At 44.1% G+C, this 20113-nt stretch overlaps 1 protein-coding gene across 14 annotated transcripts in view; it reads right to left on the reverse strand.

Moving 5' to 3' along the window:
* LOC139756701 (uncharacterized) overlaps positions 1–20113 on the reverse strand; it is a 378118-nt gene that overhangs the window by 233864 nt on the left and 124141 nt on the right. For 7 of the 14 annotated variants that reach the window (XM_071676372.1, XM_071676374.1, XM_071676373.1 and 4 more), the window contains exon 3: positions 5428–5466. The exons of the other annotated variants lie outside the window; for them this stretch is intronic. In XM_071676372.1, the coding sequence (XP_071532473.1) occupies positions 5428–5466 (39 nt within the window). The remainder of the gene's footprint in view (positions 1–5427; positions 5467–20113) is intronic. 14 annotated transcript variants of the gene reach the window in all.

Raw genomic sequence — 20113 nt, forward strand, 5'->3', positions numbered from 1 at the left:
ACTAGCCACAAGCCTGACCATCATAACATCAGGCTGACACAACTAGCCACAAGCCTGACCATCATAACATCAGGCTGACACAACTAGCCACAAGTCTGACCATCATAACATTAGGTTGACACAACTAGCCACAAGCCTGACCATCATAACACCAGACTGACACAACTAGCCACAGGCCTGACCATCATAACACCAGGCTGACACAAGTAACCACAAGCCTGACCATCATAACATCAGGCTGACACAAGTAACCACAAGCCTGACCATCATAACATCCGGCTGACACAACTAGCCACAAGCCTGACCATCATAACATCAGGCTGACACAACTAGCCACAAGCCTGACCATCATAACATCAGGCTGACACAACTAGCCACAAGCCTGACCATCATAACATCAGGCTGACACAACTAGCCACAAGCCTGACCATCATAACATCAGGTTGACACAACTAGCCACAAGCCTGACCATCATAACAGCAGACTGACACAACTAGCCACAGGCCTGACCATCATAACACCAGGCTGACACAAGTAACCACAAGCCTGACCATCATAACATCAGGCTGACACAAGTAACCACAAGCCTGACCATCATAACATCCGGCTGACACAACTAGCCACAAGCCTGACCATCACAACATCAGGTTGACACAACCAGCCACAAGCCTGACCATCATAACATCAGGTTGACACAACTAGCCACAAGCCTGACCATCATAACATCAGGCTGACATAACTAGCCACAAGCCTGACCATTATAACATCAGGCTGAAACAACTAGCCACAAGCTTGACCATCATAACATCAGGCTGACACAACTAGCCACAAGCCTGACCATCATAACATCAGGTTGACACAACTAGCCACAAGCCTGACCACCATAACACCAGACTGACACTACTAGCCACAAGCCTGACCATCATAACACCAGACTGACAAAACTAGCCACGGGCCTGACCATCATAACACCAGGCTGACACAAGTAACCACAAGCCTGACCATCATAACATCAGGCTGACACAAGTAACCACAAGCCTGACCATCATAACATCAGGTTGACACAACTAGCCACAAGTCTGACCATTATAACACCAGGCTGACACAACTAGCCACAAGTCTGACCATCATAACACCATGGTGACACAACGAGCCACAAGCCTGACCATCATAACACCAGGCTGACACAACTAGCCACAAGTCTGACCATCATAACACCATGGTGACACAACTAGCCACAAGTCTGACCATCATAACACCATGGTGACACAACAAGCCTTAAGCCTGACCATCATAACAAGAGCCTTCACTGAGTCAAGTCACCAGTGGTAAACAAGTATTGTTGTGTGACACGAGTAAATATCTACGTCAGGTTCTGGCTGCCGCCGGCGACAACACACAAGGCAATAATAGAAACCCTGGGCAAGCCAGCAACCCCACCACCCAACCTACCACCTTACTACCTCAACCTATCACCCTACTACCTCAAACTACCACTCTACACCTTACTACCTCAACCTACCACCCTACACCTTACTACCTCAACCTACCACCCTACTACCTCAACCTACCACCTTACACCTTACTACCTCAACCTACCACCCTACTATCTCAACCTACCACCCTACACCTTACTACCTCAACCTACCACCCTACTATCTCAACCTACCACCCTACACCCTACTACCTCAACCTACCACCTTACACCTTACTACCTCAACCTACCACCTTACTACCTCAACCTACCACCCTGCAGCCTACTACCTCAACCTACCACCCTACACCTAACTACCTCAACCTACCACCCTACTATCTCAACCTACCACCCTACACCCTACTACCTCAACCTACCACCTTACACCTTACTACCTCAACCTACCACCCTACACTCTACTACCTCAACCTACCACCCTACACCCTACTACCTCAACCTACCACCTTACACCTTACTACCTCAACCTACCACCCTGCAGCCTCCTACCTCAACCTACCACCCTACACCTTATTACCTCAACCTACCACCCTACACCTTACTACCTCAATCTACCACCCAACACCTCACTACCTCAACCTACCACCCTACACCCTACTACCTCTACCTACCACCCTACACCCTACTACCTCAACCTACCACCCTGCAGCCTACTACCTCAACCTACCACCCTACACCTTACTACCTCAACCTACCACCCTACACCTTACTATCTCAACCTACCACCCTACACCCTACTACCTCAACCTACCACCCTACACCCTACTACCTCAACCTACCACCCTACACCTTACTATCTCAACCTACCACCCTACACCCTACTACCTCAACCTACCACCCTACACCCTACTACCTCAACCTACCACCCTACACCTTACTATCTCAACCTACCACCCTACACCCTACTACCTCAACCTACCACCCTACACCCTACTACCTCAACCTACCACCCTACACCTTACTATCTCAACCTACCACCCTACACCCTACTACCTCAACCTACCACCCTACACCCTACTACCTCAACCTACCACCCTACACCTTACTATCTCAACCTACCACCCTACACCCTACTACCTCAACCTACCACCCTACACCCTACTACCTCAACCTACCACCCAACACCCCACTACCTCAACCTACCACCCTACACCCTACTACCTCAACCTAACACCCTACTACCTTAACCTACCACCCTACACCTTACTACCTCAACCTACCACCCTACACCTTACTATCTCAACCTACCACCCTACTACCTTAACCTACTACCCTACACCCTACTACCTCAACTTACCACCCTCCTACCTTAACCTACCACCCTACACCCTACTACCTTAACCTACCACCCTACTACCTCAACCTACCAACCTATACCCTACTACCTCAACCTACTACCCTACACCCTACTACCTCAACCTACCACCATACACCCCACTACCTCAGCCTACCACCCTACACCCCACTACCTCAACCTACCACCCTACACCCCACTACCTCAACCTACCACCCTACACCCCACTACCTCTACCTACCACCCCAACCTACCCACTTACAATCCACCACCCCAACCTACCACCTTACACCCCAACCTATCACGCTACCCCCAACTCCAAGCTACCACCCTACACCCCACCACCCATTGCCATCCTACAACCGACCCCCACACAAACTACCATCCTCTACCACAACCTTCCATCCGGTACACCACCACCCCAACCTACCACCTTAAACCCCATCACCCGAACCTATCATCCTACACCCCACCACCCCAATCTACCACCCTACACACCACCACCCCAACCTGTCAGCCTAAACCACACCATCTCAACCTACCACTCCTACCATCCTACACCCTACCACTCCCTCAACCCACATCCTACCACCCCCTACCATCCTACACCAAACCAAACCCTACCATCTTACATCCCACCTCCCTAACCCATCACCCTGCACATCATCAACCCTTCCATCCTAAACCCAACCACACCCTACCATTCTACATCCAACCACACACTATGATCCTACCACCAACCCCACACCCTACCTCCAACCCTACACTATACCATCCTACACCCGACCAAACGGTAACATCCTACACCCCACCACACTTACCATTCCACACATCACAACAAACACCACACCCTGCTAACACAACTAGCCACAAGCCTGACCATCATAACATCAGGCTGACACTAGCTACAAGCCTGACCATCATAACATCAGGCTGACACAACTAGCCAAAAGCCTGACCATCATAACACCAGGCTGACACAACTAGCCAAAAGCCTGACCATCATAACATCAGGCTGACACAACTAGCCACAAGCCTGACCATCATAACACCAGGCTGACACAACTAGCCACAAGCCTGACCATCATAACATCAGGCTGACACAACTAACCACAAGCCTGACCATCATAACACCAGGCTGACACAACTAGCCACAAGCCTGACCATCATAACACCAGGCTGACACAACTAGCCACAAGCCTGACCATCATAACAGCAGACTGACACAACTAGCCACAAGCCTGACCATCATAACACCAGGCTGACACAACTAGCCACAAGCCTGACCATCATAACAGCAGACTGACACAACTAGCCACAAGCCTGACCATCATAACACCAGGCTGACACAACTAGTCACAAGCCTGACCATCATAACACCAGGCTGACACAACTCGTCACACCACACCCTAACTACCATCATACACCACCTCACATGCCACTATCCCAAACCCTACACAGCAGATCCTACTCCATCACACGCCACCGTAACACCTAACATTACCACCCGACCCTACCACACAACCAGCAAAACACACGCCACCTTCCATATCAACCCATCCTACACCCCACGACATTAGTCCACACCCAAACTACACCCCTCGTGAAACTCTACCCACACGACATCCAACTTCACCTTACTATACACCAAATCCTACCACACCCCAGCCCACCACACCACACCTCTCACTCCAACCTGCAGACAGCAAATCGCACAACCCAGCATCGCTAAACACCACATCAAGCCACGCTACAAACAACACCTAAATAACATATCTCACCCACTCACATCAAAACATGTTATTGTCCAGTAGAGAAGGACGACTATCCATCCCACCACTCTTGCCAGTACAAGTCGCACAAACCAGTCTGGTCTAGCGTAGTAGGTGCCAGGGACCAGTCTGGTAGAGTGGAGCAGGTGCCAGAGACCAGTCTGGTCTAGCGTAGTAGCTGCCAGAGACCAGTCTGGTCTAGCGTAGTAGGTGCCAGGGACCAGTCTGGTAGAGTATAGTAGGTGCCAGAGACCAGTCTGGTAGAGTGTAGCAGTTGCCAGGGACCAGTCTGGTAGAGTGTAGCAGGTGCCAGGGACCAGTCTGGTAGAGTATAGTAGGTGCCAGGGACCAGTCTGGTAGAGAGTGTAGCAGGTGCCAGGGACTAGTCTGGTAGAGTGTAACCGTTGACAGAGACCAGTCAGATCTAGTGCAGGTCAAAGAAGGGACGGCAGGTGGAAGCTGTGGCCACTACATTACGTAGCACTAGTGGGTGGGTGGTGCACAGTGTACTACATCAGTTGACAGCTGTTGTTAACCACTTCAGTACGACCCTTCAGCAGGATGGCATGACTTCTGACATGATCCATAAGGGCCAGGAAAGTGGACACCGTATGACTATCAAAGGTCAGACCCTCCAGAACAAGTCACTTTTGTTGGGTAAAGACATCACTGTACAACCCGGAGACGTATACAACGCAGCAAACTCCATTCAGTCATGTGCAGGGGACGTGTGTGCACAACAACACGTGTACCATGGCAGGCACTTCATCCCATCACTCATCGAAGCTATGAATAATATCAATCTTCAATACAATGAAGAACAATGTAGGATAATGTGTCAAGTGGGAAATGCATGTTTATACACTTACCAGACTGAGGAAGACACCACAGCAACATACAATACATACCTGCAACGAAAAAACAAAATATATTACACAATATTTATATACATAAATATACAATATATATACATATATATATATATATATATATATATATATATATATATATATATATATATATATATATATATATATACACAAGCCAAAGCCAGATACCTAATTCATAGACTAGCCCTTATGGGGTGGATGAACAGCAGGACTGACTGCGGACATAATGCCTATACCAGGACTCGAACCTATGAGCCTGGCCCCCCAGGCTGACCCGTGAATGCGTCGCGGTGCATAACAATGACCGCCTTAACATAAAGGCCCATACAATAATCTAAGTTCAGCCTGAATAACAATATACAGGTCGACAGTAAGTAGGAAAGATACTCTTGGTGATTTAGTTCTATGAAATTCTTAATCAATAACTACGGTACAGTCTACGCCTTCATCATAAATTGAACCATTGACAAATATCTATTCTTGAGTTTCTGTGAGAAGTGTGTGTGTGTGTGTGTGTGTATGTGTGTGTGTGTGTGTGTGTGTGTGTGTATAACCAAGATGAGAAGAAAGTGGATGATGGGTGATGATTATCTGTACCTGGCCATGATAAGATAGATCATAACAAAATCGGCAGAGTGAGTGAGTCAGTGTGGCAGCAGTTTTGAGGCAAGAGACCGGGTATTACTCATGGGTGATTTAAATGCGAAGATGAGCAATGTGGCGGTTGTGGGATTAATTGGGGGAATGGGGTATCCAGTATAATGAAAGGAAATTGTGAACAGCTTGTAAAGTTGTGTGCACAAAAAGGACTGGTGGTTGGGAATACCGGGTTAGGACATACTCAAGTATAACGCATGTGAGAAGGAAAGTTGATCAGCGGTCAATAGTGGATTACATAATAATTGATAGGAGTGTAAGTGAGACATTTTTATATGTGAATTTACAGAAAGGGGCATCTGGTGGGACGTCTGATCATTACTTTGTGGAGGCTACGGTGTAGATTTGTAAATATTTTCGGAAAAGAAGAAACATTAAGGGCGAGAAGTGGTGAGAGTAAGTGAGCTTGGAAAAGAGATTTGTGTGAGAAAATACCAGGCGGGATTGAGTGTAAAGTGGCAAAGAATGTGAGTAAACGAAGCTGGGGGAGTGGGTAAGCAATGGGAGATATTTGTGGAAGCATTACTGGCATGCGTGACAGATGCATGTGGCATGCGTAAGGTGGGAGGTGGGCAGATTAGATAGAAAAGTGAGTAGTGGGATGAAGAATACAAATAATAGGGAGAGATATAAGAGAAAGCAGCAGGATGTCAACAGGAAGGTGCAGGAACTGAAAAAGAGGGTAAATGGAAGATGGGGTGAGCAAATATCAGTAAACTTTAGGGAAAATATAATGTTTTGGAAAGAGATAGAGAGCGAAAATAAAATGAGAACAAATGGGAACATCTGTGGAGTGGGCAATGGTAACAGGTAGAGATGAAATGAGACGTCGTGGCTATCTTAAAGGACTGCTGAATGTATGGTGTTTGGGTCGGGTGGTATGAGAAGTGAGAGATTGACGTGAGTGGTATGGTGAAGAGAGAAGTGGTGGTGAAAGCCTTGCGTACGATGAAGTGCGGCAAGGTGGCTGGAGTGGATGGTACTGCAATTGAATTTCTTAAGAAAGAGGGTGACAGTGTTGACGAGAGGTTAGTTGAGGTTTTCAATGTGTTTATGGATCATGGTGAGGTGCATGAGGATTGGCGGAATGCATGTACTGTCATTGAATAAAGGCAAAAGGAATAAGTGTCAGGGTTCACACTACAAAGACATTTGATTGTTGGGTCTGAATGGAGAAAATCGGAGGAAGTGTTTTAGATATCTGGGAGTGAAAATGGAGGTGAATAGAACCAAGGAAGCGTAAGTATCGGGGAGGGGGGGGGGGTGTGAAGGTGCTGGAAGCGCTGAAGAATGCATAGAGAGAGAAGTCGTTTTCTGGATGGTAAAATGGGTATGTATGAGGTTATAGCAGTTCCAATAAAGTTATTAGGATGCGAGCTATAAATGAGGATGTGCGGATGAGGGTGGATGTGTTGGAAATGACATGTTTGAGGGCAACATGTGGTAAGGGGCAGTCTGATCGAGTAAGTAATTACAGATTAAGAGAAAGGTCTGGTAGTGAAGAAAAAAAAATTGGTTGAGAGAGTTGAAGGTGAGCTAAAATGGTCCGTACAAACGGAGAGAATGAGTGGGGAAACGGTAACAAGGACATATGAGTCAGAAGTGAAGGGAACAAGGAGAAGCGGGAGACCAATGTGGAGATGAAAGAATGGAGTGAAGACTGAGTGAGCGGGGCCTGGACATACAGGTGGAAAGGGGGGGGGGGGGGTGAAAGGTGTAAACGGGAGACTAAATAGGAACGATGTGGTATACAGGAGGGGGGGGGGGGGCAAGCTGTCAATGAATTAAACCAGAACACGTGCGGCGACCAGGGTAAATTATGGAAAGGTCTGTGGGGCCTAGTTTAGGATAGGGAGTTGTGGATTCGGTGTATTACACATGACAGCTGGAGGATGGATGTGAGCCAATGAGGCGTTTCTTCGTCTGTTCCTGGCGCTACCTCGCTCCCACGGGAAACTGCCATTGAGAACGAAAAGAAAATAACAATTAATGTTATCATTATTACCATTATTATTAATGTTATCATTATTACCATTATCATTAATGTTATCATTATTACCATTATTATTAATGTTATCATTATTACCATTATCATTAATGTTATCATTATTACCATTATTATTAATGTTATCATTATTACCATTATTATTACTGTAGATGGGAGAATGAGCAACTGAAATAGGAAGCCAACGTCACAAGATAGAACAATCAAAAGAAAATATAACAAACGTCTAGTTTCAAAGAGTCATTCTCTATGTCATGACTCCGAGAGAATGCAGAAGAAAAGAGAGAAATAGAAAACAGATCTATATGATGACACGCGAGAAACAGACTTGATGGTAAGGTGGGCAGATTGTGGCGGGTTAACCTTTGCTGAGAGCGTCTTTCACCGTGCACACGTACTTAATTATTACTCGGCTGAGCCATTACTACCTCCCCAGGTGTAACGGTACTTACGTCTGCCCTTCGTACCCTATAAGAGCGGAACTAAAATAATCTTAACATAAAGAAAAAATAATGATTTTCACTTTTCAGGCATAGTGGTATGTGGAGGACACATCCCAACCACCGGTGTTCACTTCCATAATTTGACGTGCATTGCCACTGTAATGATGGCTTTCCAAGTGTTTGGCTCCACAGCTGAGTTTGGCACCTTCCCTTACCTTACCTTACGTACACTTCTACCCAAACAAGTGCCTATGGCACCTTACCTTACCTTACCTTACGTACACTTCTACCCAAACAACTGGCTATGGCACCTTACCTTACCTTACCTTACGTACACTTCTACCCAAACAACTGGCTATGGCACCTTACCTTACGACTGTTTCCGTGGTCTTCTACCCCTCCCCACTACTCCCATAATCGTCAAGAACAGATGACTGATCCTTATAGGGAATATCCTCACTTGGCCCCTTTTGTGTTCCTTCTTTTGGGAAACTAAAAACGGGAGGGGAGGATTTCCAGCTCCCTCCCTTTCAGTCGCCTTCTACGACACGCAGGAAATATGTGGGAAGTAAGTTTTTTTTCTCCCCTGGACAATATGTGGTGTGAGGTGGTTTGATCGAGTAAGTAATGTAAGGGTAAGAGAGATGTGTGGTAATAAAATGAGTGTGGTTGAGAGAGCAGAAAAGGGTGTGTTGAAATGGTTTGGACACAAGGAGAGAATGAGTGAGGAAAGATTGACACAGAGGATATGTGTCAGAGGTGGAGGGAACGAGAAGTAGGAGACCAAATTGGAGGTGGAAGTATGGAGTGAAAAAGATTCTGAGCGATCGGGGCCTGAACATACAGGAGGGTGAGAGGCGTGCAAGGAATAGAGTGAATTGGAACGATGTGGTATACCGGAGTGGACTTGCTGTCAATGGATTGAACAAGGGCATGGAAAGGTCTGTGGGGCCTGGATGTGGAAAGGGAGCTGTGCGTTCGGTGCATTACACATGACAGCTAGAGACTGAGTGTGAACAAATGAGGCCTTTTTGTCTTTTCCTGGAGCTACTTCGGTAAGAATGCTAATTCATGTGAGGCGGGGTGGCGACGAGACTGGATGAAGGAAGCAAGTATGAATATGTACATGTGTATATATGCGAATAAAGTGCATATGAACGCGCACCTTCATAGAGCATACAAACCTCCAACAGCCAGGATCGAAACTAGCGGTTAGCATGCCTGCCTCTTGCACAGGGGTCCCAGGTTCGATCCTGGCCGTTGGAGGTTTGTATGTGTATATATGTGTATGTCTATGTATGTAAACGATGAAATGTATATGTATGCATATGCGAGTGTATGGGCGCTTATATATATATATATATATATATATATATATATATATATATATATATATATATATATATATATATATATATATTTTTTTTTTTTTTCCCGCTGTCTCCCGCGTTTGCGAGGTAGCGCAAGGAAACAGACGAAAGAAATGGCCCAACCCACCCCCATACACATGTGTATACATACGTCCACATACGCAAATATACATACCTACACAGCTTTCCATGGTTTACCCCAGACGCTTCACATGTCCTGATTCAATCCACTGACAGCACGTCAACCCCGGTATACCACATCGATCCAATTCACTCTATTCCTTGCCCTCCTTTCACCCTCCTGCATGTTCAGGCCCCGATCACACAAAATCTTTTTCACTCCATCTTTCCACCTCCAATTTGGTCTCCCACTTCTCTTCGTTCCCTCCACCTCCGACACATATATCCTCTTGGTCAATCTTTCCTCACTCATTCTCTCCATGTGTCCAAACCATTTCAAAACACCCTCTTCTGCTCTCTCAACCACGCTCTTTTTATTTCCACACATCTCTCTTACCCTTACGTTACTTACTCGATCAAACCACCTCACACCACACATTGTCCTCAAACATCTCATTTCCAGCACATCCATCCTCCTGCGCACAACTCTATCCATAGCCCACGCCTCGCAACCATACATTGTTGGAACCACTATTCCTTCAAACATACCCATTTTTGCTTTCCGAGATAATGTTCTCGACTTCCACACATTCTTCAAGGCTCCCAGAATTTTCGCCCCCTCCCCCACCCTATGATCCACTTCCGCTTCCATGGTTCCATCCGCTGCCAGATCCACTCCCAGATATCTAAAACACTTTATTTCCTCCAGTTTTTCTCCATTCAAACTTACCTCCCAATTGACTTGACCCTCAACCCTACTGTACCTAATAACCATGCTCTTATTCACATTTACTCTTAACTTTCTTCTTTTACACACTTTACCAAACTCAGTCACCAGCTTCTGCAGTTTCTCACATGAATCAGCCACCAGCTGATTATATATATATATTCATGGATCTGGAGAAGGCATATGATAGAGTTGATAGAGATGCTCTGTGGAAGGTATCAAGAATATATGGTGTGGGAGGAAAGTTGTTAGAAGCAGTGAAAAGTTTTTATCGAGGATGTAAGGCATGTGTACGTGTAGGAAGAGAGGAAAGTGATTGGTTCTCAGTGAATGTAGGTTTCCGGCAGGGGTGTGTGATGTCTCCATGGTTGTTTAATTTGTTTATGGATGGGGTTGTTAGGGAGGTAAATGCAAGAGTTTTGGAAAGAGGGGCAAGTATGAAGTCTGTTGGGGATGAGAGAGCTTGGGAAGTGAGTCAGTTGTTGTTCGCTGATGATACAGCGCTGGTGGCTGATTCATGTGAGAAACTGCAGAAGCTGGTGACTGAGTTTGGTAAAGTGTGTGGAAGAAGAAAGTTAAGAGTAAATGTGAATAAGAGCAAGGTTATTAGGTACAGTAGGGTTGAGGGTCAAGTCAATTGGGAGGTGAGTTTGAATGGAGAAAAACTGGAGGAAGTGAAGTGTTTTAGATATCTGGGAGTGGATCTGGCAGCGGATGGAACCATGGAAGCGGAAGTGGATCATAGGGTGGGGGAGAGGGCGAAAATTCTGGGGGCCTTGAAGAATGTGTGGAAGTCGAGAACATTATCTCGGAAAGCAAAAATGGGTATGTTTGAAGGAATAGTGGTTCCAACAATGTTGTATGGTTGCGAGGCGTGGGCTATGGATAGAGTTGTGCGCAGGAGGATGGATGTGCTGGAAATGAGATGTTTGAGGACAATGTGTGGTGTGAGGTGGTTTGATCGAGTGAGTAACGTAAGGGTAAGAGAGATGTGTGGAAATAAAAAGAGCGTGGTTGAGAGAGCAGAAGAGGGTGTTTTGAAGTGGTTTGGGCACATGGAGAGGATGAGTGAGGAAAGATTGACCAAGAGGATATATGTGTCGGAGGTGGAGGGAACGAGGAGAAGAGGGAGACCAAATTGGAGGTGGAAAGATGGAGTGAAAAAGATTTTGTGTGATCGGGGCCTGAACATGCAGGAGGGTGAAAGGAGGGCAAGGAATAGAGTGAATTGGAGCGATGTGGTATACCGGGGTTGACGTGCTGTCAGTGGATTGAATCAGGGCATGTGAAGCGTCTGGGGTAAGCCATGGAAAGCTGTGTAGGTATGTATATTTGCGTGTGTGGACGTATGTATATACATGTGTATGGGGGGGTTGGGCCATTTCTTTCGTCTGTTTCCTTGCGCTACCTCGCAAACGCGGGAGACAGCGACAAAGTATAAAAATATATATATATATATATATATATATATATATATATATATATATATATATATATATATATATATATTTTTCTTTCAAACTATTCGCCATTTCCCGCATTAGCGAGGTAGCGTTAAGAACAGAGGACTGGGCCCCTGAGGGAATACCCTCACCCGGCCCAATTCTCCGTTCCTTCTTTTGGAAAATTAAAAAAAAAAAAAAAAAAAAAAAAAAAAAACGAGAGGGGAGGATTTCCAGCCCCCCGCTCCCTCCCCTTTTAGTCGCCTTCTACGACACGCAGGGAATACGTGGGAAGTACTCTTAATCCCCTATCCCCAGGGATAATATATATATATATATATATATATATATATATATATATATATATATATATATATATATATATATATATATATATTATTATATATATATATTATTATATTTTATTATACTTTGTCGCTGTCTCCCGCGTTTGCGAGGTAGCGCAAGGAAACAGACGAAAGAAATGGCCCAACCCCCCCCCATACACATGTATATACATACGTCCACACACGCAAATATACATACCTACACAGCTTTCCATGGTTTACCCCAGACGCTTCACATGCCTTGATTCAATCCACTGACAGCACGTCAACCCCGGTATACCACATCGCTCCAATTCACTCTATTCCTTGCCCTCCTTTCACCCTCCTGCATGTTCAGGCCCCGATCACACAAAATCTTTTTCACTCCATCTTTCCACCTCCAATTTGGTCTCCCTCTTCTCCTCGTTCCCTCCACCTCCGACACATATATCCTCTTGGTCAATCTTTCCTCACTCATTCTCTCCATGTGCCCAAACCACTTCAAAACACCCTCTTCTGCTCTCTCAACCACGCTCTTTTTATTTCCACACATCTCTCTTACCCTTACGTTACTCACTCGATCAAACCACCTCACACCACACATTGTCCTCAAACATCTCATTTCCAGCACATAAATCCTCCTGCGCACAACTCTATCCATAACCCACGCCTCGCAACCATACAACATTGTTGGAACCACTATTCCTTCAAACATACCCATTTTTGCTTTCCGAGATAATGTTCTCGACTTCCACACATTCTTCAAGGCTCCCAGAATTTTCGCCCCCTCCCCCACCCTATGATCCACTTCCGCTTCCATGGTTCCATCCGCTGCCAGATCCACTCCCAGATATCTAAAACACTTCACTTCCTCCAGTATTTCTCCATTCAAACTCACCTCCCAATTGACTTGACCCTCAACCCTACTGTACCTAATAACCTTGCTCTTATTCACATTTACTCTTAACTTTCTTCTTCCACACACTTTACCAAACTCAGTCACCAGCTTCTGCAGTTTCTCACATGAATCAGCCACCAGCGCTGTATCATCAGCGAACAACAACTGACTCACTTCCCAAGCTCTCTCATCCCCAACAGACTTCATACTTGCCCCTCTTTCCAAAACTCTTGCATTTACCTCCCTAACAACCCCATCCATAAACAAATTAAACAACCATGGAGACATCACACACCCCTGCCGCAAACCTACATTCACTGAGAACCAATCACTTTCCTCTCTTCCTACACGTACACATGCCTTACATCCTCGATAAAAACTTTTCACTGCTTCTAACAACTTTCCTCCCACACCATATATTCTTAATACCTTCCACAGAGCATCTCTATCAACTCTATCATATGCCTTCTCCAGATCCATAAATGCTACATACAAATCCATTTGCTTTTCTAAGTATATATATATATATATATATATTATATATATATATATATATATATATATATATATATATATATATATATATATATATATATATATATATGTATATATATATATATATATATATATATATATATATATATATATATATATATATATATATTTCTTTTCTTTCGTACTATTCGCCATTTCCCGCATTAGCGAGGTGGCGTCAAGAACAGAGGACTGGGCCTTTGAGGGAATATCCTCACCTGGCCCCCTTCTCTGTTCCTTCTTTTGGAAAATTGAAAAAAAAGAGAGAGGAGGATTTCCAGCCACCCGCTCCCTCCCCTTTTAGTCGCCTTCTACGACACGCAGGGAATACGTGGGAAGTATTCTTTCTCCCCTATCCCCAGGGATATATATATATATATATATATATGGCGACACGATTCGAGTAACAAATAGTAGGTGGTGGTGTGCGAGTTTAGGAATGTGTGAAGAGAAAGGAGAGTAAATGTTCATAAAAACAATGTCATTAAGCTTAGCAGTGCAGAGAGACGTTATAGCATGAGGTTGAATAAAGAGAACTTGAAGGAAGCTGGGTGCTATACATTACTAGGAATGGACAAGACAGCTCATGAAACCATGGGCATAAAGCTGTAGAGAATCATAAAGGTGGGTTAGGGGCCAAAGGTCCTGGGCGTATTGAGGACTGTGGTAAAAGATTTATGTCTGGTGGTACAAACAGAGATGTATGGATGAGAGGCGCGGCCCAAAAGCAAAATTGGAGATGAGGGAGGGTGCATGAGAAACGAAGTATCTGAGATCAATGTTGTGCTGTATAGAGGGTTGACCGAATGAGAAATGATAGGGTGAGAGAGAAGTGTGGTAGCAAGAGGAGTAAGTATGACAGCAGAGGAAGGGATGCAGAGATGGTTCACACGTACGGAGAGTGACAGTCACGAGAGGATGGTAAAGAAGGTAGATAATGTTTCCCAGGCAACGTGCAAAACAAGGAAACAGGGTACTTGTAGTATAGCTACCAACATCATCACTGGTACCTACAAAGTGTAATACAATTACCAACATCACTGGTACCTGCCTCTACCAATATCACCATTTGACGTGAACTGTCCCTTAATACGTCTATCCCCAACAACATCAACACTAATTGGTCTTCTCATCAGCATTATTGACATCAACATAATCATTATCCTTCCTCCCTCATGCAAGCAACACCCACACCACAACAACCGACACCAACATAACTCTGACTAACGTCCATCGCTTTTCCCTCCACCAACAATCACCACCACCGGCAGTAGGGGCGCTACACCTGCAACCACGGCTGTGTCAACCCAGAATCATGGCGCCACATCAACACATGTAAAGAACAGGTGTGGGGCAGCACACCTGTTGTTGTTCAGGTTTAGGTCCTCCCAGGAGGTTAACACAAAGTTAGGTCTGTGGTCTGGCAAAGCAAGACCAAAAGGGGCTTGAACAGGATTGGGAAACAGGATAAAAATGGAATGGTGATTAATGGTAAAGCAGAGTGGGAAGGGAAGGATAGAAGATGGGAGGGGTGAGGAGGAGTGGGGTAACAGAATGTCATTCAGCAAGGAAATAGAGACAGAAGTTGCGGGCGGAGACAATGCTATAACTTAAGGTCCATCCATAACAAAGGTATCTTGCCCAGCTACTCCTCTCTCTCTCTCTCTCTCTCTCTCTCTCTCTCTCTCTCTCTCTCTCTCTCTCAGAAAACAGTGTGCAGACCTGTGTAACAGTGTGTTTGCACGTGTTTGTATTTATATATTTACTTAAACGTTCTTACAGATAAATTTTTTTAACGTTAGAGGCTCCAGTCATGGACAAAGGTCCACAACAAAGCGGGGCCTTAATTCAAATATAGAGAGGAAAAAGAAGAAACAAGGAAAAATATTTAGGATTTTTTTTTTTTTTTTTTTTTTTGAGGATGTAAAAAATCTGTCTTTTAAAACGTGGCAGGCCATTGGTATTGGGGAAAACATGAAAAGGTAGAGATTCCGAGGTTAAGAGAAAGAGTGTTATCAAAACAGCCCACTCTTGAGTTGCCGACGGCCACACAGTGATCATGTGACGAAGCAGTTATGGTCTGGCTAGAGGTAGAGGCACACAAGAAACTAGCTCCAGGGAACAAAAACCAGAGTAATATCTATAGATGAGGGAAAGTGAAACAGCAGTGCAACGTTGGGCAAGCGGATCAAGTTTTGAAGTCAGTCAGAGAGAGTTTATAAGTCTCACCACTTTCGACTCAACTTTATCATGTAAGGATGCAGAGCTAGAACCACCCCAGATGTGAGAGCAGTACTCCATACAAGGATGAATCAATCCCTTGTATAAACGGAGCAACTGTTCAGAAGAAAAAAATCTCGACATTTAAACAGGACTCCCAGTTTCTTCGAGGCAGACTAGCAATCTCCGCAACGTGGGGTTTCCAAGAAAGAATGGATGTTACAGTAATATCAGGTAACTTCAATGAGTCAAAAAGTGGAATTACAGAATCGCCAAAGGTCAGACGAGAGGTGTCTGAAGTTTTAGATAGTGATGGATGAAACTAGGTCTCGGAGGCATCAAACTTAACGACACTATGTCTACCCCACTGAGATATCCTGTCTAAGTCTGAGTTTACTGTGGAAGTTGTGTCAAGACAGATGTGGATCGAGTAAGGGAAGACGAAGCAGAATTGAAGGATGTGGAGGAATGCAGTGTTGAGCTGTCAACGAAAAGTGCACTTGGTTATTTGTGGAGAGGAAATCGATGATAAAAAGGAGAAAAAGTACTTGGGACAGGTCAGAACCTTGAGGGGCACCGCTCTTGATGGACATAGGGAGGGGGTGGGAGGTGGAGGCTAATTCATCAACAATCACAGAGACGGATGGGCCGAAGAGGAAGCTAGATATGAGGGAACACGGTGAGGAAGAGAAACAAAAGAGGAAGCTTAGAGATGAGACCCCGATGCCACACCCTGTCAAAACTTTTGAATATGTCAAGGGCAGCTACACATGACTCCCCAGAATTTTTCAAGGATGATGAACAGACATTAGTACGATTGGAAAGAATATCGCTTGTGGATCTCGCCTTAAGGAAGCCATACTGGTGATCAGAGAAAAGACTGTGAACTTCAAGATGTCTAAGGATATGGAAGAGGAGGAACTCGAAGACTTTGGATATGGTAGATGTCAAGGCAAAAGGGCGACAGTTACAGGGGTCAGAATGATCACCCTTCATAGAGACGGGTGTATCAATGCATGCTTCCAAGAAAAAAGAAAAGTCTTGTTTTTTAAACAAAAACCGAACAGACGAGCGAGCACAGGTGCAAGTTACTCCAGTCAGCTTTATTGAGGAGCCAATAATTACGCTTAGAAGGGGCTGCCGGAGGGGTCGTGCCGTTAAAAGAGATACATTTAAGAGACAGTTTAACTGTACACATTCAATCTAATCATATAACTCCATATCTGATTACACTTTTCCGCGTTAGCGACGAAAAGCCAAGAACAGACGAAGAAACGACACTTACACTTACATGCATTCTCTAGTTGTCATGTACAAAGCACCGAAGCCACAGCTCCCTATCCACATCCAGGCCCCACAGACCTTTCCACGAACGCTTCACATGCCCTGGTTAAGTCCTTTGACAGCAAGTCGCCCCCTATATTTAACATCGTTCCAATTCACTCTATCCCATGAACGCCTTTCACCTTTTTGCACGTTCAGGTTCCGACCACTCAAAATTGGTTCACTCCATCCTTCCACCTCCAATTTGGTCTCCCGCTTCTCCTTTTTCCCTCCACCTCTGACATGTATATCCTCTTTGTCAACATTTCTTCACTCATTCTCTTTGTATGTCCAAACCAGAACACTCTCTTCTGCTCTCTCAACCACACTCTTTTTAGCAGCACACATCCCTCTTACCTTTTCATTACTTACTCGATCAAATCACCTCACACCACATGTTGTCCTCAAATATTTCATTTCCAACACATCCACCTTCCTCCTCACAACCATTTTTACAACCCATGCCTCGCATCCGTATAATATTATTGGGAATACTATACCTTCAAACGTACCCATTTCTGCCTTCTAGGTAACCATCTCCCTTTCCACACATTCCTCAGTGCTTCCAGAACTTTCGCCCCCTTTACCTACACTAAGACTCGCTTCGACGGATCCATTCGCTGCCTTATCCACTCCCAGGTATCTAAACCACTTCTTTTCAATTTTTCTCCAATCAAACTCACATCCCAAGTTTTTCCCTTGACTCTGCTAAACCCACTTTGCTTTTATGCACATTTACTCTCGACTTCCTCCACTGACACATCCTTTCAAATTCAGTCAACTTCTGCAGCTTGACACTCGAATCTGTCACTAGTACTGTCAGATCGGCAAGCAACTGACTCATTTCCCAGGGCCTCTCATCCCCTACAAACTGCATACTCGTCCCTGTACGACTCTCGTATTCAACTCCCTCACCACTCCACCCAAAAACAAATTAAACCATGGTGACATCACGCACCCATGCCGCAGACCAACCTTCACTGGGAACCGTTCACTTTCCTCTCTTCCTACTCAGTGTGCATTGCAAATGACAGCTAGAGACTGAGTGTAAACGAATGTGGCCTTTTTGTCTGTTTTCCTGGCGCTACCCCGCTGAAGCAGGAGGTAGCAATGCTGTTTCCTGTGGGGCGGCGTGGCGCCAGAATGGATGAAAGCAGGCAAGTATGACTACATGTATATGTATTTATGTATCTCAATGTGTATGTATGCTATGTACTTGTGTATATGTTGATATGTACATATGTATGTTGGAAAGGATCACAATTTTGCGCGTGTTTAAGTATATTCCTATGAGTCCACGGGGATAATGAAACACTATAAATTCCCAAGTGCACTTTCGTGTAATAATCACATCATCAGGGGAGACACAAGAGAGAAATATAAGTCAGTTGATATACAACGAAGAGACGTACCTAGGACGCCATTTGGTAAACATACGATTGTCCTAGACAGACAACGAGCGTATCATAAACTTATTATGTGGACAAGAAGGTGAATTGTCTACAAATTTCATCAACAATAAAGTTATCCAAATTGTATAGACCCTCACTAATATTAACATTATTAGTTATATGTGTTCAATAATAGAAGATTCAAAGATATTTCTCGTGGTAATAAAGTTAATAACTGAGATGGCAATACTCCAGTCAATACAATTATCATAGTTTTTAACGTGATTAAACAAGGCATTTGATTCTTGTCCCGTTCTTATACTATATCTATGTTGCTTAAGTCGCCCAACATAAAACTTATCGCAATTTCTAAATGGCACTTTATTGATGCACCCAGGAGGATTTCTGGTGAATTCCTGATTAAGATATTCTTTATAGTATTATTGTTGCTAAAGGCAACATTTACATTAAAGGATTTAAGCAACATAAGTAAAGTATAATTAAAATTATTATTAAAAGGGAGAACTAAAAGATTCTTGGGGTCAATGGGAGGTTTGGGCTCAACTCTATAAAATGATTTCTTTGCTAACTTAAGGGATTTATCAATGAAAGATCTAGGATACTTTAACTTAGATCCAATAGAATATATCTTCTCAAACTCATCATCAATAAACTTTGGATTGCAAATACGTAATGCCCTAAGGAACATAGACTGAAATGATGATGATTTAACTGTCATGTTGAGATAAATAATCATGAATATATCACCATATATTGGTAGATTTTCTGTATATGCTTCACTTAAACTTATTTCCTTGTCAATGGATCATGCAATCTAAAAATGGTAACATACTATTATTTTCATTTTCTACAGTAAATTTGATGGAAGGCACTAAATTGTTAAGCAAGGGGAGATATATCTGTAAATTTTCATTTGTTGGCCAAACACAAAGAACATCATCTACATACCTAAACCAAATTGCATTAGAAGGCGAGATATCCTTTAGTAATTTTGTTTCAAAGAATTCCATATAAAGATCACTTAGTACAGGTGAAAGAGGGTTACCCATTGCCATACCAAATTTTTGAGCAAAATAATCTCCATTGAACTGAAATAGTCTTTTATACAAAATTTTATCAGTTCACTGAAAACACTTTGAAACAGGTAAATGAATATCATCCAAGACATCAAACAAATATTCTAAAAGG

Source organism: Panulirus ornatus, chromosome 23 (assembly GCF_036320965.1).
Source record: "Panulirus ornatus isolate Po-2019 chromosome 23, ASM3632096v1, whole genome shotgun sequence".
Classification (NCBI taxonomy): Eukaryota; Metazoa; Arthropoda; class Malacostraca; order Decapoda; family Palinuridae; genus Panulirus; species Panulirus ornatus.